Here is a 12,735-nt window from a genome sequence, read left to right as displayed (position 1 = left end):
AATAATCAACAAAAAGTATGCTTTGATAGGATCTCTATATTGATAAATAGATATAATCATTTATGTATGATAAAAGGAAGAAGAAATGCCGGTTTTAGTGAGGTGACTCAAGTTTATCTCTTTAATATTATTTTCCTCCCCACGTCTCATTCTCTCCATCCTGTCCCCTACCGTCTCTCCTCTTCTCCGCACTCTGATAGCGTATATGAGCCTAGAGGGAGTTGCTGCTAATAGGAGACATTTGTCCTGTAATGAAATATATATTACACTATAGCATTTGTACGACCCGAAGCTTGACTACTACATTAGTGCTTCAACTCAGTAGTAAAACATGGCGAATGAGAAAGAGAGAAAGAAAGGTCGTAATTTAGCCCACACCATCATAATCGGCCACTCTGTATAATTAAGCTCCTGTAAGAAATGCAAGCTGATGGTACTGAGGCATGGCCTCGTCTCAAATGACTCCATCTAGCCCTCCATGGTGCACGTCGTGTACAGACCTGAAGACTATGGCCGTTGATTTGGTCGGGGGTACAGTGGCGGAAAACAGACACGCTGGATGTGACATCACAAAATGGAGAAGGCTTAGCTTATGAATATTAATAAGGCTATGCACAAATAATTTAACGTGGTCTTATAAACATGAAGCATCGATCTGGAAAGCAGGTCAGTAGTAGAGCTTAAAACTGAAACGTGAAAAATGAAAAAATCATACAACATAGCTAATTCCACCAACAGATCGCTACTCATACTTACAAAATAAAACCCCTGCTCGACAACTGGAGATGCATTCACTGCACTGGACATGAACCTGCTGCAAACTATTTCATAAAGTAGTGGGACAAAATCAGCAATGGCAAAAGTAGTGGGGACATGTCCCACTATAAATAACGCCTATGTTCTCGACACATTTTAATGGACTACTTTGCATTTCAGATTTGCTCGGCAGCAACAACATCCTGTCAGCGTCCAGAAGCATTTAATTAGAGTCGCTCAACTGTGAACATCCAGTTTTATAAACACACATGTATACGTATAGATATAGTTGCAGTTTGTCACTGTTGATCACCATGCTAGTTTCACGTTCTGTGCTTTGTAACGGATGTATGACGTAACAAACAGGACCAAATCTGTCCAGGACCAAATCTGTCCAGTGGGCAGAAACGTTGTTTATTTCTCCTCTCATTTGTGTTTGGTCATTGTTCGGAGCTGCTATTTCCTCTTTGTTAAGATGGACACCCTTCCTCAAGTCCGGAATGCATTCATTCACTGAACTGGAATTTGCAGGTGTAAACTTGGTCCAGAAGTTGAGGATGGTCAACCATTGGGGAGTTTGTTCACTGTAAGTAAAACTATAGTCACTCGAGTACGGCTCTTTCCATTCAATCCATTTTTGTTCAGAAATACATAATTCATAGTCATTGGACACAATCCTGTTGCCAATGTATCTAGACGTTTACATTAAGAAGAGGAGCAGTCGATGAGGAGGAGGGCAAGGGCGGAGGTGTTAAAGCTGTAGAAGAAAGAGATTTTGGGTGGGATAGAAGAGAGGGGGCAATTTCAGGGATCCACTCCCAGTCCCAAACGCGGCACATGCTCTCTTATCCCAGGATGTCCAGATACACCGGTGATGCCTTGGCCAGGTTGAGGAGCAGGTTATTGATCTCTTTAATGTTGAGTCGGGTGTGGGGTTCTCTCTGCCAGCATCCCAGCATCAAGTCATACACCTCCTTTGGACAGGTCCGGGGTCGCTGCAGTACACGACCTTGGGTGATACACTCAATCACCTAAAAAAGAGCAAGGAGTGAAAGGTCAAACAAATATATGAGTCAAACTGCTATAAATGTAGAAAAGGATTGTTTATTAAGATAAACCACCATCCAAGGAGTGATAGAATTTGAATATACAGCATTTTGAAGTTTTTATAGTGTAGCCTTAAGTGTTTGAATACTTCAGTTCTGAGGTCATTAGGTCTGAGGTCTTACTCAGGTCATTGCTAGGGTCTTCGGGTTAGGTGCTAATTTGTTCTAAGTAGATGTCCAATTTGTTCCAATGTCCTAAAGAGTTTAGCTCCAACTTGTCCCAACACATCTGCCTGGAAGTCTCTATCAATCCTGAAGACCTTGATTACTTGGTTAAGGTGTGTTTAATTGAGGTTGGAGCCAAACTCTGCAGGATAGTGACACCACTGTGTTCTGGGTGGTCTCTGGGGCACAGTTTTCCAAGCCCGTTCCTGGAGGCACATTTATATGATATTATTGTAATTTATATGAGCTACATGGGAACTCAAGGAATCCAGCAGGATCAGGTCAGGTCTACCCCAAAAAGTCTGAATCCTATGCTATTCTGTGAACACCACTTTGACCAGGGGTTTTCAAACCTGTCCCGGAGGATCCCAAGCACTCTAACACACCTGATTCCTCTCATCAGCTCATTGGAAGAGACTGCAAGACCTGAAGTGGGTGTGACAGATAAGGGAGAAGTGCAGTTTTGGGAATCCTCCGGGAAAGGTTTGAAAACCCTTGACTTAGACAACAAGTTTTAACAAGTTAAAAAAATGTCTACTGTTGGTGTGCCTTCAGGAACAGGGTAGGGAAACACTGCCTCAGGGTCTTCTAGTTGGTTGTTAATGTGTTCTAGATGCTTGCTATAGTGTTCAGTGTGTTTGATAATGTGTTCAAGGAGGCTGTTGGGGTGTTCTGGGTGATCTCTAAGGCAGAGGTGAGCAACCTTTCTCCAGGAGCGGGGTCGGCTACCCCTTGCTCTAGGTTCTTCTGGTTGTTGACTAATGTGTTCTAGGTGGCTCTATGGGTATTCTTGGTGGTCTTCTGTTTGGATGCTAATGTGTTCAAGGTGATTGCTATGGTGTTCTGGGTAGTTTCTGGGGCATTGGTTACTCCTTAGAACAGCCTAAAGAACTGTACAAAACATCCAAAATGTGCAGTAGTAATAGTACATTGATCAAATAGCAGATTAGTTGGATAATGTTTTTTGGCTCATCTTTTAAAATAAATAAATAAACAAGTGCAAAAAAAGGCATTTCACTGATTGGAGATCACATGTTATGCATCAGTACCTCATTATTTGACAGTTGGTACCAGGGCTGTTTCCCATAGGTAAAGATCTCCCACAGCACGACTCCCAGACTCCAGACATCACTCTCCGTGGTGAATTTCCTGTACATGATGCTTTCTGGTGGCATCCAGCGAATTGGCAGCATGGTGTGACCTCCAACCTAGACATGTGAAACAGTAAGTACACACTGAGTCATCCGACATATTGAGTCATGGTGCTGATGTAGGTGACAGGAGTTCGAATCTGTCGAATCAATAAAAGTGGTAATGGACAATGTAATTAATTACAAAAATAGAATGTCACTGAAACTTAAAATATATGTTAGACTGTGGTTTGACGTTAAGATGACCAGGTGTGCTCAAATTGATAAAAACAAAAGATATATAAATTCAAGCTACTCTAACAAAACTCCCTGCATTTGACAAGCGCTAATGGATTAGATCCATACAGACTTTTAGAGCAAGAGTAGACAGTGGATACTAGTTTGTTGCCATTGGAGCATTGTTCAATCCAAAAAGCTCTCAGGCAAATGCTGACAGTATTTCTAGTTCAGGACCTCAGATGGTGCCGTAAGTTGCGCCTCTCAGGATTTGGATGCTGTAAGCTTGGGGAGTTGGTCTGGCCTGGAGCTCAACCCCAAAACCAATCATTTCATTTATTAGCTTTCTCCATAATGCGCTGCCTCTGAAATATTAATTATGAGATTGTGGTCCAGTATGTGGATTAGTCTCAGATTAATTGGTTTAACATACTGGACTCATCAAATATTAAGGTCAAAAGCTTTTAGGCTTTTTCACTGGTCCCATAGTGGAGCTACAGACTGGAATGGTCACTTAAAAAGAGGTCTACTGCACAAGCACTATTAGAAACCTTTTTCCTCTGCAATCAAACACACACATACACACAACAACATCTTGCTAAAAAGCTTAGACCAGTTTGCACCAGTTTAAAATCCAAGGTTCTTTTAATTGGTTTTAGGTGGGCAATTACTGGCAAAGCTGGTTATTGTTGCAGGTCGTCCCATGTTTTTGCTCACACTGTCAAATAGCCTGTTAAAGTGCCTCAGTGTATGAGTATGTACAAAGGATCAAAAGCTGTTGGTTTCAGCAGGGTACTTTTTTCTCTTTTTTTATACTGCGTTTAAATTTCTTATTAAAAAAAAAAGTAAACAAAAAAAATATAGGTGTTTGTTAAGGTTACGTTAATAATAATAATAGAACTGAATGACTATTAAGATATTACACTTTACTAAAATGACATGAAAGCTGTTCACACACATCATTTTACTTTCATAATTGGGTAACTCTGGATATTCAGTGAGGAAAAAGGTAGGACAACATAATCTTTGGTCAATAAAAAACTGTATGTTTCTAAGAGGGATTGGTGACATCAGCCAAAAAGATTATGTATAGAGAGACAGAGCAAGTTATAACATTTGAATGAAAGATTAAAAATACATGTTTTTATCTTTGGTATAATGTGTAGTGATGAATGCTGCACAATATGACCGAGACACTTAACTCTCTATTAAAGAATTAAATGCAGACAAAGGCAATAGGTTGACTATGAGGATTCTCAACTAAAGCTTTTGAATATAGGTTATAATGCACAAATGTGGCTTCATAAGAAGTTCTATGGTTACACAACATGCTTTCACAACTTCAAATCCACCCATCAGCCTCTGCCTGACCAGCTGTTTCTATGGAAACTGATGTTCTATAGGCCTAATCAATGGTGTACACACAGTGCGCACACACACAAATCTACTGACCTGCATTTGAATCTCAATGGAGACTCGTATAATGGAGATGTGTCACGATATTCATCAGTATTCAGAGATAAATGAACTCGAATGAACTTGTTGGCACAGTTGTCAATGAAGAGAGTTATCTAATAGCACATCTCTGCATTTATAAACATCATTCAACCCATTTTCAAACACTGGATAGATGATTCACACTGAATACATGAATGGAGCACAATAGAAGAACATCATGCTGTCTAAGAATAAATTAAGTTGTCTTTCTCTCTTCAAATGCTTTATTTACCAAAGTGTAAGGTTTGGTTTCTTGATTTTCTTCTCTGTAACCATTATATTTCTTTATCTTTTCATTAGTTTTTTAGTCTTTTTTCCCCTTAACTTAGACCCCTCTCCTTCTCGGTAGGCCCTCATGCTGAATTTGGGGGTGAATACTAATGAGAGAACTTTAATGACTTTTTCAGTTTCTGTCTGATGGCGCAAGTGCTCTATTCTTTTTCTTTGCTGTTGCCATAGTAACCCCTCTTTCCTGTTCCCACGCCACCTTCCTCCCTGACTCCTAATCTGGGAGAGACTAACTGACGGGAGTGAATCAACACACACACACACACACAAACTGAAATTCTGCTGACATCATACAGAAGGAGAGCCAGTAGGGTCAAGGTGTTCGAATAGCTAGTATTCAGTGATCTGTATAGCAAAAAAACATGAGAAGCATATTGATTTATACATATACTGGGAAAAGGATTTGAATATCGCCTTTAAGTGTCCTTGTAAAGTCAGCATTAATTCCCAACTAATGAATCTGAAACAGATATATATATATATGCACACACACATTCAAGCACATTTAGTTTTAAATGAACTTTCGTTAAGTAGACCACTTTTTTTCCTAATAAGGAGGTGTTCATTTAGGTTACATGTAAGTAATATTAATAATAATAATAGCACAAAAAAAAACTATCAATATATTACACATTACTAAAATGACATCAAAGCTGTTTACACACACACACACACACACACACACACATATATATATATACACACACAAGGACATGTTATGTCTAAACGTCATTGCATTAGATATCAAAACAGCAATAAAACATGACTTTATTTGTATTTTTTAATAACATAAATATTATAAAATGGATAGTTCCGGTCCTTGATTTTGATTGGTTGAGCCGCGTTCGAAGCCGTTGTAAATTACTCAACAAACATACACCTGTGACCGCATTAGGATTACTGCGCAGCTGCCGTTCGTGATTCTTTGTTGCTGCATGTGTTGCTTGGCAACCTCTTTTGAACTACATTTGCTTGGTGGATGAATTAAGAACAGCTAAGGTGGTTCTAGCTGACAACGCCCCTAAGCTGTTCTAAATTCACTGTAAAACACGGCTTTGTGGGGCTTATTGCTTTATTTACTTATAATATACCAGTAACATTGTGGCGAGCAGGACGAGGCCGAGGGCCGTGAGAGAACGACGCGAGGCCAGTGGCGGAATTGCTGTTGAGCGACACCTGCGCAACGCACTTGTCTTGTATCTCTCACGGAGGAGCGGAAGCATGAGAGAAGGAGCGACGACAGTGAAGGATGAGAGAGGCCAGGCCTGGACTATTTTCTTGGATGTTTTGTTTTTTTTATATGTGACAGCAGTCATCCGTGAGGGCTTTCGTTTTGTAAGTGTTTATTTATTTTATTATTAAAGTCTGTTAAATGTCCGCCGGTTCCCGCCTCCTTCTTCCCACAACATCTAACCTCATTACAAACATAATTATGTAATATTACTATTAATAATGTAAACAAATTAGAATTTATATTTCTAATTAATTTGAAAAAGCACAGACAAACTATAAAGCAAATCTTACCCGATAGTAATCTGTACTGTAGACATCTCGGGACATTCCAAAGTCTCCAATCTTCACCAGGAGATTCTCCCCGACCAGGCAGTTTCGTGTGGCCAGGTCTCTGTGAACAAAGTGCTGGGAAGCCAGATACACCATGCCTGCAGCGATCTGCTGCGCAATATGAAGCATCTGAGACTGCGTGAGCTCTGCCTGCTGAAGTACCTGTCCGTCAGCCATCAGAACTGCATCAGGACCATGAGCCCTGGGGCGGACAGAGAACGTATCAACCTCAACCAGACCACAATTCAAAAACACTCATTTTAAACTCAGAGATAAACTAAAACATTATATAATTGTCCATCAGCATCCTGATAGATCATATGGATTTGTTTACCAACTAGAACACTTTCTTAACTAGCTTTACAAAGCAGCAATGAAAGTCCTGTGGTTTACTTTGTATTCGTGACAGATTTTCAATAGCTACATGAAAAATGATGTGTAATTATTGGCTTACAAGGACAAAGCAATTAAAGAAAAGATGTGACTAAGCACTATTGGATTCCAATGCGAACACGCAGACACTATCAGGAAGCTGTACCTGAGGAACTTGTTGAGGTCGCCATGCTTCATGTACTCGAACACCATAATAAGCGGATCGCTCTCCACACACACTCCGTAGAACGTGACGATGTGCTCGTGCTGCAGATTGGTCAACAACTCGGCCTCACGATGGAAGTCCTTCCTGGCGTTCTCGCTGGCCTCTTTCAATGTCTACAAACACACAATGTGTACAAATACAATGAGTATACTGAACGTACAGTGATCAATATGCTAACATCAAAGCTAAATTAAACAGCCAACCTTGACAGCCACCAAGATCTTCTCCTGTTCTGCGGACAGGTTGTAGCATTCGGCCAGGAACACTTTCCCAAACGCTCCTTCTCCAAGTTCCCTCTTCAGTACAATGTTGTGCCTCTTAATGTGCTGAACAACTGTCGAAAGAACAACACAATCACACATTTATGTTACATTTTGCCTTTTTGCACTGACCTTTAACTCTGTAACCTTCAATCCCAAAATAGTATAATGGGATTGGAGCCAAACATGGTGGACATGGGTTGTGACCTTGGGGATCAAGATTGTGGCTCACAGGATGAAGACTCAAAAGCTGATGACTCCTCAGGAAACTTAAGGAACTAAGCAAAAGTCTTAGAAATATGAAACTAAGTGATAGTCTCAGTAACAGGAGAATCAGGAACATTCTCTCAAACATTAACAAGGTCTTTAGGTACATGTCATTCTGGGATGGATGATACAAAATGCAATGATCTGTCAACATATGTATTTCCATACCTCCACGCGCCTGTTCACGCAGACATCACACATCATGAGCGCGTTCAGTAAGGCTGTGCAGAGTTGTGTACAGACAGGCACACTCCTTTTATAGTTTCTCCTGAATCAAAACAACAAGCTTATGCTGCGTTCACACCATGTCAATTGTTAACTACGAGATGGCAAACCGTGACGTTCTACCCGGACCAGCTCACCTCCTCAGACTCGGATTTATGCGTTTCTATGTCAACACTATCAACACCGAAATGAATCTGCAGCAGTCAAGCACTCTTTAAGTTGTTTATGTTCATTATTATTGTAATGTTATGTGCTTTGAGACATGAGGTAATTTAACACCGTCTCTCGTGAAGGACGCATGGCTTTAAAGACACTCTGAAGGGATGGTGGCATCCTATGCTTTCAAAGCTAGCTTGCTATTGCTAGCCTCTCTGAAATTGCCTACTCTACCTTTAAGACAGTTCAGAGGACTGGATATTTCATAAAAACAGGACGAGTAATCCAAAATGGATAAACCCGCCTGGCAGAGTTCACAAAATATAGCTTGATGGTCAGATGTTCTGTAATGTAAATCTTAGAGAATGAGAGTTAAAGGATCTAAGTGCTTCTTTATTCAAAGAAGTCCACGAAGATCGAAGGATTGAGAACAAGCAATTCAAGAAAGACAATGAATCAGACCTTTTCAAACATAACATACAAACAAAGACACTTTTTTAAAATAGATATGACATAAATCCTGAAATGAACCAAACTCATGAGACTGAACCGGAATGTGTAATAAATGGTAATAACACAGTAATAATAAGACTAGTACCATTATGTCAGCTAGGCAGATCCTTGAATATGCTTGAGTTAGTAAGAAACTAATATGCATAAAGTATACCTCTTTATAGTCTATACTATAGTTATACTATAGTCTTTTATCTGAAGCTAATCAACATCAAGGTCAACTAATTGAAGAAGCTAACTCTTTTGTTTGGAATCTGGACATGATGAGTATGTAGGATTGGTGTTGTCAGCACTATGCAACTGGATGTGATCTGTTAAGTATAGACACCCTGACCAATGTTAGTGCTTCATTCATGGTAAGTTGAGTGACAAGCCTGATAGGGAGGGACTGAGTAAGTTATACTTGTGAACCTAGGGAAAAATTATATTGTTTAGAGGTTGCTATTTAAAGCATGGGAGACATAAATGGCGTGTCTCCTTAATCAAACACACCTGGTTTAACTCATCTTGTTGGAGACTCCACAAATTAAACAATGAAAATACTGTCATCATTCACTTGAAATTTAAGTGGTTATTCATTCTCTGATCAAATCAAATCATTGATCAACAAAACAGAGCTCAAATCAAATATGCTGACATGTCAAACTTTGATGTTATTGACGTTTCACCATTTTTGATTTACAAAGAGATCGCAATGGTTCTGAAGACCTGGATTAAACTGCCGGAGTATGTCCTTTTTGTGCTTGGACCCCAATGACTTTCATCGTACGGACAAAAACAGCTGAAACATAAAATATCTATTTTTTGTGTGTGTGTTCTATAGACATCCCAATGGCTAAGTTTTTTTTATAATTATTATTAAATAATGGGTTTCCAAGAGCTTTATTTATAATCAGACACATGCAATTCCGGACATTGGACATAATTTAATAAAAGGTGTACTTCAGATTATTTCAGATTTGGTGGAAAAGAGACGTTTCTTATCCAAGACGTCCCTTAAGAGAGTGAGGACAGTGCAGAGATAAGACAAGATTAATCAGCCGTTTAGTGTGCTGGAGGAGAGAGAGATAAAGAGAGAGAGAGAGAGAGAGAGAGAGAGAAAGAGAGAGAGAGAAGATTCTGAACAGACACTGCACTCTTAGAGATTTATCCTTAATGTGATTAAGAAATGCTTTTGAAGAAAAACTAGCCAGTCAGCCGATTACATTAGCGAGAGCTAGATGATGAGGCTGCATCGATCTACAGTAACTCACTGTACACCATAACCCTATATTAAAAGTAACCAGAGTGGGAAGGAAAGGACACAGAGAACGTTTAAAATGAGAAAGGCAAGTGATGAGGGTTATAAAATAAATATTTAAGATGCTGTGTGATTGTGTATGCAGATGCACAGTCAAATAAACCTGCCAAATAAATGTTTGAGTATGTTCCCCCTAATTCAAAAGAAATAAACTAGAATTATATTTTGCCTACTGTAGGGCCATTAAGACAATTAAGCACATTTCCACCCATATTCTCATTACCAGAATGTAAAAAAAAAAAAATTAAAGGGATAGTTCACACAAAAATGTAAATGCTGTCATTAATTACTCACCCTCACGTCGTTACAAACTTTTCTTGACTTTCGTTCATCTTCGGAACACAAACTAAGATTTTTTTTATTAAATCTGGGAGTTTTTTGTCCCTCCATTGACAGCTATGCAACTACCACTTTGAAGTTCAAAATATTCATAAAGAGATTAAAGAGATTTGTTAAACTAATCCAAATGTATTGAGCGGTTTAGTCCAATTTTTTTGAAGAGACACAATCACTTTATATGATGAACAGATTTAATTTAGGCTTTTATTCACATACAAACATTAATCAACTCTCACATCAGTTGTGGTAAACAGAAGCTCAAGCATGTTCGCTTGACGTGCAAGAACCAATGAGGTTTATTCTCATGTTACGCAGCATGTTTGAGCTTCTGCCAGAACCAATGAGGTTTATTCTCATGTTACGTAGCCCATTTGAGCTTCAGCAAGAACCAATGAGGTTCATTCTCGTGTTACGCAGCACGTTTGAGTTTCCACAAGAACCAATGAGGTTCATTCTCGTGTTACGCAGCACGTTTGAGCTTCAGCAAGAACCAATGAGGTTCATTCTCGTGTTTCGCAGCACGTTTGAGCTTCAGCAAGAACCAATGAGGTTCATTCTCGTGTTTCGCAGCACGTTTGAGCTTCAGCAAGAACCAATGAGGTTCATTCTCGTGTTACGCAGCACGTTTGAGTTTCTGCAAGAACCAATGAGGTTCATTCTCGTGTTACGCAGCACGTTTGAGTTTCTGCAAGAACCAATGAGGTTCATTCTCGTGTTACGCAGCACGTTTGAGCTTCTGCAAGAATCAATGAGGTTTGTTCTCGCTCGTCAGCGGTTAAGCTTGTTTATGTTCGCTGATCAATGTTTATATGTGAATAAAAGACTAAATTAAATCTCTTCATCATATAAAGCGATCAAGTCTCTTCAGAAAAATTGGACTAGACTTCTGAACATGAACAAAAGTCTAACGGGTTTGGAACGACATGAGTGTGAGTAATTAATGACAGAATTTTCATTTCTGGGTGATTCATTTCATTTCCTTTAAGTATATTATTTAAATAGTCAATTATTTATTGCCTTTAATTTACTCTACAGTACACTTCCCTTTTAATATTACATTATGTTTAAACACCATTAGAGTATTAGTACACTAGTAGTATTAGTAGTATACTACTATTAGTATTAAACTTTATTTTGATGCTCCCCAACAGACATTCTACTGACTATAAGTAACTTTACAACTACATGTCAACTTATTGTACTGACCCGAACACTAACCTAACAGTCTACTAATACTCTAAGGGAATAATAATCATTCCCTGAATAATGAGAGTTAGTTAACATCTATTTGCAAAGTTACTTATAATTAGTAGAACGTCTAAAGTGGACAATCGAAAAAAGTTTAAAACAATATATTAATGTTGGGGGAAATGTACTTATTTGAAATGGTCTCATTGTAAAAAAAAAAAAATCCTGACAGATTATTCATAATGTAAATTAATGTCACTGGACTAACGTTGTTTCATAGGTTGGCAAGACACAAATGAAAAAACAAAGACAGACAGACACAGGTACTCACAGGTATCAGATTTGAGAAGACTGCTGGTGCTGCGGAAGTACTGCGGGTTCTCTATCACGGGAATCTTGGTCATTCCGATGATGACGGCGTCCGCGTTCATATCAGAGGACGAGGGTGTGTTAGAGCCATTGGACACATGATGAAGAGGGCTGGCAGAGTCATCGTCATTACTGATGACTGAGGAAGGACCTGTGTCAAAGACAAAGATTTGCACTCAGAACCAAAACATTTCTTTCCTGGCAAGAGTAGCCTACTGCAATTAAAATGTCATTTTTATTGGCATCAGGATTATATATTTTGTTTGCCACCATACACTTTTGCAAAGGAAGTTTAATATTCTGTGCCACATTAAACAATCGCTTGATTGAATGTTCCAACAAAATTAAACAAAAAAATGATACATAAAAACATCAGAAATGTTTAACTAAAAAACATCACTGCAAGGTCTCTCAGGGACAGCAAGCCCATTTGAAAAGATTGACACTGTTCCAGTTTAAAGTCAAATGTTTTGGCAGAACCAGAAAGGAAAAATGTAATACATGGAGGAAAAAAACAGTGGGGGGCTTCCTGTCTGACAGGAGATTTTTATGTATAGTAGGGTCCAAAACTCTGAGACCACAATGAAAATGTGAGGCTTGTTTTTTCATTAAAAGCTGGAAATAAACAGAAAGGTAGGATTCTGAACTTTCATATAAACTTGAATATGAAACATTTAAATTTCTGCACTATTTCTTGGTCACTAATTAAATTTGGGACACTGACATCCTGTGACTCGATGGTCAGATGTTCTTGATTGTTCCTGAAGCACAAGATGCT

The 12,735-nt window shown here is 38.9% G+C and overlaps 1 protein-coding gene across 2 annotated transcripts in view; it reads right to left on the bottom strand.

Annotated features, from left to right (window-relative positions):
- Nucleotides 1–1,367: 1,367 nt before the first annotated feature.
- Nucleotides 1,368–12,735, bottom strand: part of ntrk2a (neurotrophic tyrosine kinase, receptor, type 2a) — a 45,626-nt gene continuing 34,258 nt past the window's right edge. For both annotated transcript variants that reach the window (XM_081348723.1, XM_081348724.1), the window contains 6 exons: nucleotides 11,920–12,108; nucleotides 7,544–7,674; nucleotides 7,281–7,453; nucleotides 6,704–6,944; nucleotides 3,077–3,235; nucleotides 1,368–1,787 (listed from right to left, as the gene is read on the bottom strand). In XM_081348723.1, coding sequence (XP_081204849.1) covers nucleotides 1,602–1,787; nucleotides 3,077–3,235; nucleotides 6,704–6,944; nucleotides 7,281–7,453; nucleotides 7,544–7,674; nucleotides 11,920–12,108 — 1,079 coding nt within the window. In that variant the 3' untranslated portion in view covers nucleotides 1,368–1,601. The remainder of the gene's footprint in view (nucleotides 1,788–3,076; nucleotides 3,236–6,703; nucleotides 6,945–7,280; nucleotides 7,454–7,543; nucleotides 7,675–11,919; nucleotides 12,109–12,735) is intronic.

This window comes from Scardinius erythrophthalmus, assembly GCF_964197995.2.
Source record: "Scardinius erythrophthalmus genome assembly, chromosome: 20".
NCBI classification, from domain to species: Eukaryota; Metazoa; Chordata; class Actinopteri; order Cypriniformes; family Leuciscidae; genus Scardinius; species Scardinius erythrophthalmus.
Note: the sequence above shows the minus strand (reverse complement) of the source record. Positions and strands in the feature narration are given on the sequence as shown.